Source organism: Myripristis murdjan, chromosome 8, assembly GCF_902150065.1.
Source record: "Myripristis murdjan chromosome 8, fMyrMur1.1, whole genome shotgun sequence".
NCBI classification, from domain to species: Eukaryota; Metazoa; Chordata; class Actinopteri; order Holocentriformes; family Holocentridae; genus Myripristis; species Myripristis murdjan.
Window position 1 is genome coordinate 3740001 of NC_043987.1, and position 18030 is coordinate 3758030.

Consider the following 18030-nt stretch of genomic DNA (forward strand, 5'->3'; position numbering starts at 1 on the left):
TTGGCCCTGCTCATTTGTAGGAGCTGTCTGTTCTCTGTTCTCTGTGACATATTGTGTTGTGGACATTCAAAGTTGGATGTCTTTAAAATTCTTACAGTAGAATACTAACAGTGTGTATATTGCTGTTGGCTGTTGTATGAACACTGATATTCAAAATCACTTTGGTGAGTTCTCAACCAATGGATGTTTACCTGCAGAAATCTCAGGCTTTAACTGCATCCTGAGTTTTGACAAACATGTCAAGGAAAGGCCAGTAAGTCATCAGACATTACCATAGGCCTGTGCCTGCACAAGTGGACCAATGCACAAGTGTGTCCTGGGAGGCAGCAGTAGGGTCAGAAAAGTGAATCACAATCATTGTGATCACGAAAAGATAAAGGAACAAACTTGATTTTATCCTTTTGTTTTCATGTGTTCAAATTGATTAGTCATGCAAATTAGGAATGTGAGTTGAGTTGCTAAAGACCCCATGAAATGGACTCGCACTTTCTTGATTTGATGTATTTCCTTGTTGAAACAGGATGGTTGGGCGGCTGCAGAGTGGAATCATTCAATAGTGCAAAGCAATAGGATATCAGTTTGGTAGATAAACAATTTTATTTGAAGAGATGAGGTGGATAAGAGAGGATGTTTAAAGATTTATGAAGGTTTATAGGTTCAAACAGGTTTACACTCACCAGTGCAGGATGGCATCACTATTTACAATGTGATGTGTTTTACAGGAAGTAGAAGATGTGAGGTCAATTCATGGGGACTTTAAGTTGCAGCTGGCACTGGCACTGGCAGCCTGAAGGTCTTTTTAACAAACAATCAGGAAACTCTCTGTCACTGATAGCCTCCACTGCAGATTCAACATGCTGAATTAACTGTGAAGTCACTGAGTAAAGCCCTCCAGGTCTGAAGGTGCAAGACTTCAGCCACAAACAACCCAAGACACATACACTATATTACCAAAAGTATTCGCTCACCCATTCAAATGATCAGAATCAGGTGTCCTAATCACTTGGCCTGGCCACAGGTGTATAAAATCAAGCACTCAGGCATGCAGACTATGAAACAAGACATTTGTGAAAGAATGGGCCGCTCTCAGGAGCTCAGTGAATTCCAGCGTGGAACTGTCATAGGATGCCACCTGTGCAACAAATCCAGTCGTGAAATTTCCTCGCTCCTAAATATTCCACAGTCAACTGTCAGCTCTATTATAACAAAATGGAAGCGTTTGGGAACAACAGCAACTCAGTCACGAAGTGGTAGGCCACGTAAAGTGACGGAGAGGGGTCAGCGGATGCTGAAGCGCATAGTGCAAAGAGGTCGCCGACTTTCTGCACAGTCAATTGCTACAGAGCTACAAACTTCATGTGACCTTCAGATTAGCCCAAGTACAGTACGCAGAGAGCTTCATGGAATGGGTTTCCATGGCCGAGCAGCTGCAGCCAAGTCACACATCACCAAGTGCAATGCAAAGCGTCGGATGCAATGGTGTAAAGCACGCCGCCACTGGCCTCTAGAGCAGTGGAGACGCGTTCTCTGGAGTGATGAATCATGCTTTTCCATCTGGCAATCTGATGGACGAGTCTGGGTTTGGAGGTTGCCAGGAGAACGGTACATTTCAGACTGCATTGTGCCGACTGTGAAATTTGGTGGAGGAGGAATTATGGTGTGGGGTTGTTTTTCAGGAGCTGGGCTTGGCCCCTTAGTTCCAGTGAAAGGAACTTTGAATGCTTCAGGATACCAAAACATTTTGGACAATTCCATGCTCCCAACCTTGTGGGAACAGTTTGGAGCGGGCCCCTTCCTCTTCCAACATGACTGTGCACCAGTGCACAAAGCAAGGTCCATAAAGACATGGATGACAGAGTCTGGTGTGGATGAACTTGACTGGCCTGCACAGAGTCCTGACCTGAACCCGATAGAACACCTTTGGGATGAATTAGAGCGGAGACTGAGAGCCAGGCCTTCTCGACCAACATCAGTGTGTGACCTCACCAATGCGCTTTTGGAAGAATGGTCAAAAATTCCTATAAACACTCTCCTCAACCTTGTGGACAGTCTTCCCAGAAGAGTTGAAGCTGTAATAGCTGCAAAAGGTGGACCGACATCATATTGAACTCTATGGGTTAGGAATGGGATGGCACTTCAGTTCATAGTATGAGTAAAGGCAGGTGAGCGAATACTTTTGGTAATATAGTGTATGCCCCTTTTCCACCAAAAAGAACCTGGTGCTAGTTCGGTGCTGGTGCTAGAGCCAGTGCTTAACTGGTTCCAACAAAGGACCGGTTTGCTTTTCCATCGGCCAAGAGCCAAGTCAGACCCACATCATTATGTCAGCGGAAAACGTGATCACATGGGTGTGGGTGTGCGAGACGCTCGCTCGGAATCACAATAACCAACATGGACGACAAATGGACGACCCATCGTAGCGATGCAAATACTGCTCGTGTCTTTACAAGCCTACATTGCGATCCAGAGGCGAAAAATGCAATTATTGCTGGCTACCCATCGTATTCGTGGTCGAAACGAACAACGACTACGTTTAGCTGTACGTTTATAGCATTTGCTGTTCCCATTTGGGTCTGTAACCCCAACCACCAATGACGTGGTGGGCCGCATCATCGGTTCTTTCTCTGGCTCTCGTTTAGCCCCTGCTCGCCGTTGGTGCTTGCTTGGAACCGATTTGGAACCAGTTTGGCCGATGGTTGGGTGGTGGAAAAACAAAGAACCGGTGATAAGTCAGGCTGGCTCCGAACCAGCCCTGGAACCTCTTTGGTGGAAAAGGGGTAATAGACAAGAGCTGAGGGCCAGTCATCAATGTAATGTGTCAAGGCCAATAGATTCCTAACTCCTTTTGTATTTTTCAGCCAGACTGGTCTTGCAAGCTGTGTCTTGCAACTGGGCAGTAGTCATCTTGACTACTGCCGTATTGTACAGTCGAGCAAATCACAGAGAACTATTGCTAAATTTCAGTTAACACAAAACAGAAAAGCCTGACTCAGTCCCCAATGCTCATTCAGGACAAACATTAACAACTCTCTACTGGCTAAAGGTTGAGGATAGGCTGAATGCCTCATGAGTTTCAAGAGAAATGTGACTATATCCAGAACTCAAACATGTCTGTGCAGTCAATTAATTTGTTTACATGCACACTAGAAACTAGATTATCGTGAGCAACCAGGTCTTTTCTGTTACTGTGTCTATTGTGTCTGTTGCCCTACCATGTTTAATCTACGATCATGTCTTATTAAGTCTTTGGTTTGAGTCTTTGCTCATGTCTTAATGTAATGGTTTTATTGTGTGTAGACCTCAGTGAGAGCAACTGTTGCACAAGTGCTCAGCCAGTGGGGATCCCAATACACCCATAAAGCGGTCCAAAGAGATCAGGCCTGCCAAAACAGTGTCTTATTTTAGAACACTCCTGAAATCTCATCTTTTTACCATGATTTGAAACACTGACTTGTTTTTATTAATGGTGTGGATAGTGGTGCTGTCTGTTTTATACACTTTTGATGAAGCACTTTGTTGCTTTGATGACTGCTACATTAAGAAAGTGTATTATTACTGATATAATATTTAGACATATAGAGAAAATGAAGAAAGCATATGACTCATTCTAGAAATCTACCTTTTTATTTTTCATTTAGCTTCTAAATCAAATGAAATGACATGCTTACACAGAGACAGGCAATATATCAGAATGTATTGGACATACTGTGGATATACTGTAACCTTCCATTCAACTATTAGAACTTTGATGCTCCACAATTTAAAGGTTTGACTTGAGGAAGAAGCAGGCAGTGTAATGTCTAAAGATGATGGACTAGCGGCAATAAAAACAGCTGAGTTGGGAAGAGCAAACGAGAGACTGAGAGAGGAGGAGATCTGATCGAGATGAAGAGTGCAAAGTGGCTGAAAGTGGAGATGAGTTCAGACATGCCAAACACATTTCTTCTCTCTCAGTTTGGATGGCACACTGTGTTAGACCACTTGACCTATATATTTAACTACCACTATCTTCTGATATGTCCTTCCTGATACAATTTTCTAGAAAATGTCTGGAGAGTTTTCAACATTTCAGTGACTGTCTACAGGATCCTTGTGTTTCTTGGCTAAAGGCAAATGTCAACACCTGAGAAAAGCCCCTCAACCCACCACCTCATTTAGCTGCAACATGGCAATAGCAGGGAAAATCAAAAAGCACAAAGAATGGGTGCTATTTATAGTGCCTGACAGGGTGTTGTGAGGTGAGGAGATGAGGGCAAGTACATCGGCCCGTTTGTCAGCCAGATCTAACATTCCTCAGGCAGATTCATTTGCCTCCCTCAGCTTGATCCAGTATTCCACCCAGCCCAAGCTCTTTCCATGTAAGGATTGTCTAAAGTGTGAAATCACTTTCCACGATAGAGCCCGCTAAGGGGGCGGTGGGGTGGTGGTGGGGGTCAGTAGATGAAATTACAGCTCTAATGCTGTAGTGCATTTATGTTAATGAATCTGTAACGCTGTCTTCGTGTCTCTTCTTAACTTCTTGTTTAAGACTGAATCAATTTGTAAAATATTCATGTGAAGACATCAGTGTCATTCTATAATGTTTAAATATATGAATGAAGCAAAGAAGCCAGAAACAAATTTGCAAGAAATAGAGGAGGGACATTATGAAAGCTATTTTAATACTAAAGGTCAAAACAGCAGTCGATTGATAGCACTTGGCCTTTTCAGACTTAGTGACGTATACAAAATAATCTCTGACAAGTATCTGGCCCAGGTCTGAAACAGATACAAGGTAATGCAGCTAGGCAAACAATTTCTGTTTATTATGAATTTATTAACAGTATAAATTCTCTTGAGCACAGAAGAGCTTGCAGATACAAATAGTTGTCTTCCTTAGAAATAGGGCAGACAAAATGTTTACACATTGCTCATTCTCTAAGGTGCAGTTTATAGCACAATGGGATTCACGCAAGGTTGACATTTTATTGACTGCAATTGAATTTGTAATTTCCTAAGCATATTGTAATAACATGCAAGAGTAAACAAAAAAGACACATGTCAAACATTGTAAAAGAAAATTTGATACATTTAACATAAAATTTAAACAAAAGTAATTAAAATACAGTTAAAATAGCATATGATTACAGCATCAGAGACAAAGAATAGAAATTATTTGGACTAATCTATTGCTCTTTGATACTGTCTGACCCTGAGTAAACTCTGTATACTGTGTGTGTGAGTGTGTGTGTGTGTGTGTGTGTGTGTGTGTGTCAGTGAGTCTGTCTGTTTTCCAGGATTTCAGTGAGTCATCTTGGAGAAAGCGGAGTCAGATCTGCAACAGAAAAAAAAATAGTCATGTATTCATTTAAAACTATTTGCAAACTTATCTATCACTCGCTCGCTCTCTCTATCATTCTATCTAGCTGTCTGTCTATTTATATCTATCTATCTAACTATCTATATCTATCTATATACTGTATATATAAATGAAAATTGTAAAAAAAAAAAAAAAAACATGTAAAAACATGTAAAAAAAAAAAAAAAAAAAAAAAAAAACATACATATGAGTATAAAATAAGAAAGGAAAAGAAAAATTTGAATGAGAAAAAGTCTATATAATATATTTATCTTTCTTTTTTTTGATGGTGTTCAGGTGGAAACTTTCAGAAGTCTGGAAGTGCACCTTCCAGAAGTGCTACAGGTCAAAATAAAGAAAAGACAAAGAAGAAAACATGTAACGAATTCAGCAAGATGCCTCAACTACAGCATGGTGTAATGATCATGGCTAACAGCCCTGAAAGCAGATCGCGGCAATCAGGCCAGGAGCTAGTCACTATCAAGCAGACATCCAACAACAGGTCCCAACGGTGAGGAGCTGGACAGCACCAGGCCCTGACCTGACCCCTATCTAACAGTCACAACATGAATGACTGGCAGCACAGATGAACCAATACCATGAAAGAGCATCACAAGAGAACAGCGTAGTCCAGCATAGACCAATCCAACCACTGCTTTGACTGTAACCGCACTATTGTGTGGACATTATCAGTCATAATCACCTCCACAGAGTATGGGTTATTAGGTTTCTACTGCACATTCTAGTAGGTCAAACGTCTGTTATCGTCTATTCCTATCGTCAGTCACTCTTAACACTCAAGTTTTAGCCACTTTGTTAGCTTTGTTTTTGTTAGCTACTTTATCAAGGCTATGAAAAGGTCATGATTAAGGTTAGAGAGAGGGTTTGTGATTATGGGTAAGGAAAGGAAAAGGTCATGGTCAAGGTTAGGAAAGTTAATGTAATGTTCGCTAACATTGCTAGCTAGCTAAAAACAAACATGTCTTTTGCTTGACCGGGGACTCGACCTCAGGTCTTCAGGGTGAAGGTCCATGTGATTGACTCATCCACCACCTCGACCACCTCCTTACGTGACCAACTTTGGTCTTTATACTACATCCTTGTAGTACCTGGAACCCTACAAGGATGTAGTATAAAGACCAAAGGTTCCAAGGTCCCCTTTGACTGGTTAAGACAAACTGACAATAGCAATAGATGATAACAGCCTTCTGACCTACTTAAAGGTGCAGTAGGGACCCTCTAAAACCAACCCTCCAACTACTAACCAATAACTTCATAACAAACTGTAAGCCATGGGTGAGTGAGACATCAATTCACTGATCCACAATACCAGGATCTGCTGGACTAAAGAAGTGATGTTTTTGAGGAGGGGAAAGATGATTAGGACTGAAGGAGCCAAACTACGAAAAGGCCACACAGAAATACAAGACAGGTACCTGGGAATTCCACTTTCACATTGGAATGATGAGAATAGAAAGACAGCAACATCCAAGTACATCCACAGAGTATGACAAGTCCTGAAGTGTTAGCTCAATGGACAGAACAAGTCATCAACACATACAGTCTATCGATCACCAAGCACCTAGATGGTTTAGTGACCTGGCCTAAAGAGGACACGGAAGCTGCTGCTATCAATGCCAAAGAATGTACTGCTGGTAGAGCATACCTGGCTGACATCAGGAAATCATACAAGTGGTTAGAAGAGCTGGACTGAAGGACACACAGAGGAACTAATCATAGCAGCATAGGAGACATTTTCAGCACTAGGTCAACAGAAGCAGGGGTCTACTATTTCAGATAAGGTCCAAGGTGAGACCTCTGAGAGTCAAGCACATGGTAGCAGGGTGCAAGAGGCAATAGCATACATTGACCCCCGATGTCCACTGGACACAGCAGCATTGCATTCCAGCTGTGGTGCAGTTGCTGGAGCTGATTGTGACCATCCTATTCTATATTTCACTAGCGTCCCAAATACAGCTCTCCTCTCCACTCCACTAAATATACATGTTGGGTCTATTTTACTGCGGCAGCTCGCGTCTCTGATGCATGGAATTAACTTGTGAATGCATATGAAGGGCAGTATTCAGTTAGATGATCTGTTTCTGCCACATGTTCCACGTACAACGCAACTCTGAGGAGGACAGAATGCACCCGCCTTACAACTGTAACTCGAAGCAGCCATGTCCTGTGGACATCCTGGAGCAGCGGATTGTGCACACGAGCATCTGTGCTGAGTATGGACTGGACCCAGAGGTAGGACACTACAAACAGTGGGGCTATGAGAGAGCTAAGATCCTGAGGAACCTCCTGATCCAGGCAGATAAACAAGTACTGGCCAACCAGCCAGACATGATAGATGTGGCAGTTCCCATGGACAGCAACATCAGGTACAACCTGAGAAGCTGGAGAGCTACCAAGGACTGAAAGAGGAACTGGGAAGGATGTGGAAAGTGAAGGCCAAAGTTGTCCATGTGCTGATAGGACTAGTTGAGACTGTGAGCCCCAAAATGGGAGAATGCCTCCAACAGATTCCAGGAACAACAACTAAGACCTCTGTCCAGAAGAGCGAAACACTAGAAGCCACCAAGATACTGCAGAACCCTGTATGTTGTGGTGTGTGTATAATATCTATCTATCTATATATATCTCTATATCTATTTATCTATCTATATACATATCTATCTATCTATCTATCTATCTATCTATCTATCTACCGATATAGATAGATAGATTAAAGTTTCAACCCCTTTAGCAGGATTTCTAACAGCAATCAGCAATTGAGCAATTTATTATATTATCCAACAACAGTGGTCTAAATGATTCGAGAGTCGTAAACAGCAAATCAACTTAGGATACATACTTGATGAATGTATTCATGAAATGCATGTATATAAGGGAATAAAGCAAGGGGAATGGTGAGCTTACCTCTCAGGAGTGGAGGGGGGCGGCTGGCCCTTATCAAGTTGCTCTGAGACAGAGCGTCCACCATCCAGGAGAGGGCACCGCAGCAATATTCCAGCTATGACAGAGAGACACAGAGACAGAGATGGATGATACCCAGACAGTGCTGAGCAGACACAGCTGACAGCTGCAGTCCATATGCAGAGAAACCAGACCCTGCACGCACATGCACGTACACACACACACACACACACACACACACACACACACACACACACACAGAGCTCTCGCACACTAGTTAGCACACATACACACACAGATGACAGACATATCCCTATAAACATACATACAGTACATACATACATCAATGAAGCCTGGGTTAGGCTCATTAGAACTTGAGGAGCATGCACTAAGGTGCGACATGCACTGACCTCTGCCTCCAGCACCCGCAGCCTTCGGTCATGGTCACGGATCTCTGACATCTGCTTCAGTACACTGTCCACCCTGCAAAAACATCAAGACTTGCAAAACATGTAGGACGGGATTGATTTTGTGCGTGTGTGTGTGTGTGTGTGTGTGTGTGTGTGTGTGTGTGTGTGTGTGTGAGTGTGTGTGTGTGTATGTGTCAAGTACAGACTATTTTAGCCCCGATTTTTGTAATTAGCCTGTTCATAAATAGTATCCATGTCATATATAATGGTGACAGAGGCAGCTTACTTGACAGATGTGCGTTTGAGTCGCGCTGTATCACTCTCCCTCTGTCGTTTATTCTGAGCTGACAGAAAGTTTTCCTTCTGGATGGCCTCCCATGTGTTGAGACGGCTGGCCTTCCTGCCCCGCAGCTCCAGAACTGACAAAGGCAAGGAAAATCAAATAGGGAGACGAGATTAGGTAGACAGAAAGATTTTTCTGTCTTATGACACAATGATGTTGTCATTTACTCCATCTGCTCTGCTGTTTCATTCTTGTATCACGCATCCCAAATAGTCTCTTAGCCTACCATCCTTACCTCTCCCCCTTTCAACAGCAGCTCCTTCAATATGCTCTTCTTCCACTCTCTTACATACATTCCTTTGTCTCTACTACATGCTATTTCTCACCAAAATGTTTGATCTTGACTGAGGGGATGCCACGGACAAATCTCTTGAAGAAGAGGTGAATGTGTGAAATGATGAGGAAAGGTGGGGCTAGGCAGGGCCTAGAGTGGTACTCCACGATCAGGTTGTAGCGCTGGAACTTCCAATGGGTGTCACTGTTCTCCTGCACTTTGGAGAAGGTATAGCTATGGACAATTGGTGAAAATGGAGATGCATATACAATGAACGTTAAAATGTTTTTCTGTAGGAGATGGAAATGTTGTTTGAAACCTGTTAAACTAGCAGAACAGGGGCACTGAGCTGCTGGACTTCAGGTGCCTGTGTACCTGAACATGGCGATGAGCAGGTTGACCAGCAGAATGTTGGTGACTAGCAAGTAGATGACCAGGAGGATGACAACCAGCCAGTTGGCATAGGTACTCAAACAGGGTTCAGCTCCAGCCTCTATCAATGTGGTGTCATTTGTGCACTCTACCGCCTGCAATTTATCCGCTGGATGGGACAAATGGAGAAGTGGAGAGGACAGGATATCAGGAGATGTGATGTCTATTGTGCACACTCACATTCAAAGCACCATACAGAGTTAAATCTGTTTTTAATAATGGATGGGACCTAAACGAATTGAACCCCTATCCAGAACAGTGTTTGTAATAGGCTTTGTCCACTGAGCTATTTTACTGTATCATCTCCTGCAATACAAACTGTTTTCAGCCAAATGAAACATCTTTGTCCTGAGCCATCTTGTAGTCTGCAGCCTCAACAGAATCCTTGGATCAGATGACAGTGGGTCTCACTGATCAATATGTTATATGTAAATGTTTGCATAAATTTCCTCATATATGTGTATAAACAAAAAACTTCCACCATTCAGAGCTGTGGCATTTCCTTTATACCAACATGTGTATGTTGATGAATACTTATCAGTTGTAAACTGGAAGCACATTGGCACAACCTCAATTATCATACATTACCACAGGCTAATCGCCCGCCTCAGAAAATCTGCAGAACATCCACTTACTCACAGTTCATATGAGTAATTCACTTAAGCTGTATACAGCTTATTTGGCAGTGTTTTAATATAGCTGGAATATGCTTTGGTAAATACTGTGGCATGCTTTACACTTTAAAATAGCATAGTCTGGCTTCAAGGTAGGAGATTATTAGTAGACAGCTTGTGGACAAACCCAAGAAAGTTTGGCTTAAGGTGTCATTTTGCTTTCTGGAGGACTATCCTGCTTCATTGCCAGGCAGGCTGTGCATTTTACTCAGGATTCTACAGGCTGTCTTGCTGCTTAACCCCTTACCATTCCGGCCCTTTCTTAAACCCATTTTAAAGAGAGGGCAGAGGGTCTTCAGGGAAAAATAAAAAAGGCAACAGAGGATGCCACATAGAAGTGGTAAACGTCATCTGAAAGCTGGGAACCTGAAGATTGATATGAGATGCAGCAAAATGTATCAGGATATTATAGTCATAAATCTGTGCTGATGGGAGTATGTATATGAAATCATATTTTGAGTTGATACCATTTGTTATACAGAATTGTTGCAAAATGTAACCATTTTTCACCATTCGAGAACTGATAAAAATGGTCAAAAATCCCTCTAAAATACCACATTAGGACACCAAGACCTTAAAGGACACCACACAAAATTCATGCTGTGATTAGGTGTCAAAAACCTTTGACATTTGAAGATTTCTGTATAAATTGCATTTTTTGGAGATTGGCAAGCATCCTGGTGTGGAAACTGCTCAGAAAACCCCCTTTATTGTCAGTACACGTAGAAAAACAGACATCCTCTGAATGCCCTCAATCTGTAGTTTGTGGCTGTAAAACTCCTTGTTTTAATGACAGCAGGCATCCAGACGTTGCTGTGAAGACAAGCCTATGTCATACAAGCATCAACCACTGAAATGCTCACATCTCTCTGACTGGCATTACCAAAAGTGGTACAACATCCCACCAACCAAGCAGCCAGAAGTTTCAAGTGACGTGTTTACAAGTGCTTGAGGTGATGGCAGAGGGCATTCACTGATGACAAGAAAATGACAAGATGTGAGACTTTGACTGAGCGGGGAGAGGATGAGCAAGGCACATACTTTGTGGTAGGCTAAGTGGCAAGGTGCATGCACTCGCTGTTGGCAACTTAGGAGGCAGTGGCTGCCATGGAGTTGTCACTGAAAGAACAAACAACCCCTTGTGCTCGTGAAAGATGGAGACTGAGCCACTCACCATCCATTTCATGTATGGGGATTTGTCCAAATATGTGCAGGTAAGGTCTGTAGAACACTCTGCGGAATATCCAGCCAGGACGAGGATCGTAGGCGTAGAGAAGTGCCTGATTGGCTACACCATAAGCCATAAGCCACACAGCCAAGAAGAAGAGGAAGAAGAAAACATCTTTCATCTGAGGGAGGAAAAAGTCAGACCAGAGATGATGCTGTGGCATGGATGACACAAAATGTTGTAAATTAGCTGCAAATTAGCTGGGTATAGCCTGTTCTGTTTGCAAAAAGCTTTTTTTATTATTATTATTAAAGCTACACAATGTAAAATGAAATTCTACAGGAGTGTCAGAATCATTTTTAATATAGCTGCTGAGCCACATGCTGTTCTATTGAGATTTGCACAAAATTCTTGAAAAGTGTTGTGGTAATAACAAAGAACCTAATGCCCATCATGCCTTGAGGTAATTGCTCCATCAGGTCAGTATTAAAAGATGATGGAGCCTGAGAGTAGCCTTTACTTGAAGTTTACTCTAAGGTATTTGCAACAAAGAAACATATTTCTTATGCAAGTCTGGTAAGACGTTTTTAAATCTTGGAGGCACCACAATGTGCTGTTTGCCCAAACAACTACTTTTCTGCCCATTGGTTTGTGCAGTTTCCATTAGATGGGACTTTGAGAAATGAGGCACACTGACCATTTTGCCAACAATAATGATCTTGGGTCCTAGTTGCTTGTGGATGGCAAAGATATGGATGAGGCGCAGGGTGAAGACCATGAAGTCAAGAGCCATCACAGCTCGGCCAAACTCATATGACCATGGGAACATTCTGGAATATAAACACAAGCACGGGTTTAGCCACTTGGCATTCTCCAGCTATGTGGTTTCACATCCAAAGACAGAGTTTAAGACACATGCTTCCAGGTCCTTTATGATAAAAGACACAAAAACACCTGTGAGACATTTGACATTTGAGCTTTGAGCTTTGACACAAGTCAAAGCTCGAATTACAAGCTGACCCAGCTGTGGTAGATTGATAAGGTTGTTAATCAAAACCAGCAATTCAGTGCCCTGATACTAAACTTCATGGCGTCAAAACCTTTTTCCATGCTGCCCTACTGATTGGTGACAAACAACTCCCCATTTTTTTTTTCCAATTTCAAGCCACTCCAAATTGCAATTGATTGAAAAAAGTTAGTTTATATCCCTGACTATAAAGACCCTCTGAAACCATTTGCCTATGCTCTTACATGAAAACAAAGCACAGACATGTGAAAAAGAAAAACATTATTCTTTACAAAAAAAAACCTAGAAGTTACATGTGTCATGTCATTTTTGGCCAGTTCTAACTTGTTCAGTGTGTACTGAATCAACACACTTATCACCCTTATGGATATATTATATAATATTGTATCATAACATATAAAAATAATATATCGTAACACAAAAAGACCATACATGGTAAATACATTTATAAGGGCTGTAAGAATCACCTGCAGCACAAGGCCAAAGAGAAAAGCGAAATGGCTGTCAGGTCACACTTGTTCCACACATCTTGGATGTAGTTCTTCATTCTCTGGAGCACCGTGGTGCTGCCTACAAAGAAAGTCTGGGAGCCAGAGAGACACAGTGAAGGGAGTGAGAGACAGAGTCCTTTAGCTGGGAATAACAAGGAAGAGTCACTGAGCTAAATAAAGGTAATAAGGTACTGCAATAAGTCTTAGCTTTTGGGACTAATTTGGCAACACACACTGAATTCTCCAAAAAGCTTTTGATGTGTGTGTGTTTGGAGACTTTTGGTGGTCTTAACACTGACCCTGAGCCAGTTCAAGAAGGCTGAGATAAGCTGCAGAAACTAGATCGCTGTGATGTTGCTGCAAGTGTGAGGCAAGCTATTCCTTTAAAAAGTGTGTTTGAAATGGAGGGTAAACCGAAATATGCATGAAACAGTCCTCTCTGTGCTGAGAGAATATATATAGACCCTTTTCACAGGAATCATTTGGACATGAAATAGCAGGTAAACATAGGTGTTACTAATTACATTAATTAAGGTCCAGTTCCATTTAAGAGTAGCAGAGCCTTTCCAGTGAGCCAGAATGAACAACAGCAGGACCCTGACTCTGTTAGACCTGTTAGGACATTAGTAACTTCAAAACAAGTAACTACTAAAGAAAATGAATAATACTAAATAAGAAAATATCATGTTTTCTCCTGGTTCTTAAACATGCGCAAACAACAAATAATGCCAAGTCTCTGATATTTTCCTAAATTTTGGCTCCAGTTTTGGAATACACACAAATCTAAGAAAAACCAACAACAATGGCATCCTACTTTTTCAAACAAATATAGGATATTCTGCGCTCTGGGCCAAACAGAGAACAGGTCGTTTGATTCTCCTATTTGATCTTCACTGGCACAAACTGTGAATGCAGAAATGCAGGCCATTGAGTGTGTGTACATGCGTGTCTGCCACTGTTTTTAACCAACCTGCCGAATCTCCTCACACACTAAGGTGAAAACCCAGAAGTAGAGCACAAACTCCAAAGTGGCAGGGCCGTCGGGGGGCGGGGGTTTAAAGTCCACCAACAGGACATAGGCAAACAAGCAGAGGAAGAGGAAGTACATCAGCACATTGCCGAGGAACGAGGTGACAGGCGCGAACCAGAACTGCCGCCACCGCAGCACTACAAACGGGTGCTTAGACGTGGAGGGAAAAGAGCCTGAATTGCAGAAGAGGGAGGGGAAAAGGAATAAATGGAAAAAGTCAATGAATATTCTGACAAGGAGAAAAATAGGAGAAGGAGAACAATATTTACAATAGATAAAACCCACCATTTTGATTGGCTTTTAGAGCACTGTACTCTTCAGCATCTTCCTCACTGGGGACACAAGAGAGAGAATCCAAGATTTTTGTTAAACCAGAAAAAAAAAAAACATCACATAATCCAAATTTGCTTTGTTGAGAGTGTTTGCCCTTACTTGTGTATAATGTCAGCGAGGGAGAAGACAGTGGCATCATTACCATCCAGACTGTCAGTGTCTCTGCCATGATGGACCTCCAAAGACTTCACCTCCTCTTCCTGCTCCCTACAGCACATACAAAGAAATCCTAATGGCGATTTTGAGGGTGTCTTTTTTCTTCTAGACCAGTTAAGGGTAAAGCCAAAACTGAGGTGAAAAAGGCCCTTTCTAATTTGCCAGGTGCTAACTTATATATACGAGGGGGGACTGATAAGTTCATGGCCTAAGTATGCAGCAGTTACTTTTAGAAAATCAAATCTTTATTTTTCAACATAGTCCCTTCCTACATTAACACAATTAGTCCCGTCGTCATGGAGCATGTGGATCCCTTCTGTGTAAAAGCCTCTATCTTGAACACCCAGGAAATGGTCCACAACATCAATGTCATCATCATCTGGGGCAAAATGGTGATCACTGAGCTCCTTCATCAGAAGAGGTAGTAGTCAGAACATGTCAAATAGGAGAATAGGGTGGGTGTGTGACCACTTTGAATCCACAGCCATGGATGCCAGCCATGGCCACAATGGACATGTGGGCTGGAACATTGACCTGGTGGATGAACACTCGTCTTGTCAGCTTCCCGCATTGATTATTCTTGTTTTTTCTCCAATTGCTGTCTCAGGAGATCAGAATAGTCTGGCCTGGTGATAGTGTGACCCTCTCCCAGGTAGTCCACCAGCTGCATTCCACTTTCTGAAAATGGAGGCTATCAACTTGCCTGCAGACTTCATCGTCTTGCTTTCCTGGGAGGCAGAGAACCTGGGTGTTTCCATTGCTTTGATTTTTCTTTTGCGTCCAGTTGGAGGTGATGGATCCCAATCTCATCCACAGTCACGAATCGCCCGAGAAAGCTGTCAGGATCTGCCTCAAAAATGGCAACACTGTCCCTTGACATGTTGTGCCGTGTCTGTTTCTGATCAGGTCCAAGAAGCTTCAGGACCCAGAGAGCCAAAACCTTGGACATTTGGAGTTTGTTGTGGATGATAGATGGACACATTCCTGAGAGATACCCAGCTCAATAGCAATGTAACGCTCAATAGCAATGTGACGATGTCATGAATCTTGTCAATGGCCCCCTGTGTGGTGATGGTGACCGATCTTTCAGGACGGGGATCGTCTTTCAGGTTCTCCTTGCCATGTTTAAACTCAGCAGCCCATTTCTTTATGTGGGTATGAAGGGGCATCCTCCTCTAGTATGCCACTATGTCCTCATGGACCTCTTTAAGTGTTAAGCCCTTGATATTGAGTACGTTTACATGCACACCATATTCCGATTCGGCTCAATATTCCGGCTAAGGTAACTGCGCCGCGGCAACTGGAATATTCCGTTTACATGTTACTTGGCATGCCCCGTGTTTCGGCGTATTCCACTCTCTGACGTAATGCGACACTCAGCCGCGGGGGGCAGCAGTACGCGTATAGGCGTCTGGTCTGCCGGAAAAACAGACGAAGAAGTCGTCTTCCTCGTCTTCTTCTACTTTTTCTTCTTCTTCTGTCGCTATTTCTATGTTTCCCCCCATCGATATCCTCCGTGATATTTAAGTCTTTCATTAGCTGAAGGTGGACTGCAGTCTCCTGGCTCTTGCTGCTGTTCGCCCTGCCGTTTTCCCCGCTTGCAGGTAACCATAGCAACAAAGACGCCACAGGATTCCTTGTGAGTCGAGCATGCGCAGTCGTGACTGAATATTCTGGTTCGGGGAGTTTTCTAACTAAGGTGTTTACATGCCCCAATATTCCGGTTGGAACAGGAATATTCCAGGGGGCTTATTCGGAATTCTCTCCAACCGGAATATGACCTTAATCGGGTTCGGTGCGTGTTTACATGACACGTGCGCAACCGGAATATTCGCAATATTCCGGTTAATACAGGAATAAGGTGTGCATGTAAACGTGCTCATTGAGGTAGCAGACAACACCACAATGGCTGTTTATCCACTTATTCACAAACTACTGACTTTCAAAGATTAATTACCCATAACAAAAAAAAACATGGAAAAACTTCAAACCTTTTGTGTAATCATTCAACAAATTGAACTGCATGCAAATGAAGACAAACTGCATAACTCATCTCATTCTAACTTAGGCAACAAAGTTATCAGCCAACCCTCATATTTACTGATTAATATCTTCTCATCAAAACCTTAGTATTCTTATTTCCACAGAAACAGTGGTTTAGTGGTTGCTGCATAGTAACACCAATAACACTGTGCATTTTTGAGGCCCATACATACACTCACAAATAAACCACTGACCTAAAGTTGATGAGGTCTGTGTAGACGAGGGGGGGTATGAAGAAGGTGAGAACCAGTTTCCAGACCTCAGTACTCCTATCCATGTCGCCCCACCAGATTTGAGACAGCAGAGACTACAGCAGAAAGCAGCATTGTAACCATAATGAGAAACCATAATCAAAAAGAATTAATCAATTAATTAAGTAATTAATTTTTTCAAACCATTGCATATTCTGAGGAAACACTAAGGTCAACATTTTTACAATGATGTTGAGATACAGTTAAAGCAAAATTGAACTTGTGTAGTGAAATATCCTCATTAGTTGTTTTGTGCTCCCCTGGGCTGCTAACCCACCATAATGTGTTTGTGTCTCTTCATTCACTTCCATAGTGCAGCAAAACAGCTCCCCAAATAACATGAATGAAGCAAATTATTCCAATATTAAAAAAAAAAAAAAAAAAAAAAAAAACAGTGCCCATTGTTTGAGGATAGTACACTGCTTTTTGTATGTTATTTTCTATTTTGAAATGGAAAATAGATCCGGCAGGTAGTATCTACAGGTGAACTCCACATAGTACTCTTGTGCCAGGAAGAAATGACCTGATAGCACTTTCACAAATTGTAATTCCAAGGGATAAAAATGGGCACCGGAATGTGTTATTTTTTACATTGGCATAGTCGGCTTTTTTTGCATTTGTTTATGTGCTGAAAGTGTTTTTTTTTTTTTAATATTTGACAGTATTGTAGATTAGCAGCCCAGAAGAGCATAGAACAGCTGATGAGGCGCTGATGATGTGGAGGTGCTGTTTTATTGATTTTGATAGACAATTTTCTGCATCCCAAGCAATTTCAATTTAATTTAGGCAGTTTTAAATCCTAACTGTGGGAAAGGACCAGCGGATGGCATACTGACCTGAACACCATCGTGGCTGAAGAACACGCGAGCATCGGCCGCAGTGGCCATCTGCAGGCAGGTAGCACCACCCCACACAGGAGACTTTCTTATCAGGAGAGTGAAGGAACGACTCTCACTGCTCTGGTAACACTCACCGAAAACATCTGCACACACAAATACACACACACCGTATCACTGAAAGAACACTGAAGAGCACAGTTATAAATCTGGAGGGAATACTATGTCTGAGTTCCTTTCATACAACAGAGCTTCTCGAGTTAAGATCAATATATTCTATATTCAAGATACACACAGGCAAC

The 18030-nt window shown here is 42.3% G+C and overlaps 1 protein-coding gene across 2 annotated transcripts in view; it reads right to left on the reverse strand.

Moving 5' to 3' along the window:
* Positions 1–18030, reverse strand: part of trpm4a (transient receptor potential cation channel, subfamily M, member 4a) — a 46797-nt gene that overhangs the window by 5824 nt on the left and 22943 nt on the right. The window contains exons 15-28 of one of the 2 annotated variants that reach the window (XR_003928621.1): positions 17729–17874; positions 16836–16948; positions 14542–14649; positions 14395–14441; positions 14050–14282; positions 13056–13171; positions 12259–12391; positions 11568–11742; positions 9663–9828; positions 9340–9521; positions 8957–9089; positions 8671–8743; positions 8264–8357; positions 5211–5314 (exon numbers count right to left, since the gene is read on the reverse strand). Coding sequence is in view for 1 of the 2 variants with exons in the window: in XM_030058284.1 (XP_029914144.1) it covers positions 5289–5314; positions 8264–8357; positions 8671–8743; positions 8957–9089; positions 9340–9521; positions 9663–9828; positions 11568–11742; positions 12259–12391; positions 13056–13171; positions 14050–14282; positions 14395–14441; positions 14542–14649; positions 16836–16948; positions 17729–17874 (1745 nt within the window). In the remaining variant the exon portion in view is untranslated. Of the gene's footprint in view, positions 1–4649; positions 5315–8263; positions 8358–8670; positions 8744–8956; positions 9090–9339; positions 9522–9662; positions 9829–11567; positions 11743–12258; positions 12392–13055; positions 13172–14049; positions 14283–14394; positions 14442–14541; positions 14650–16835; positions 16949–17728; positions 17875–18030 lie in introns of those variants that run through there. The other variant, XM_030058284.1, reaches the window with a different exon arrangement.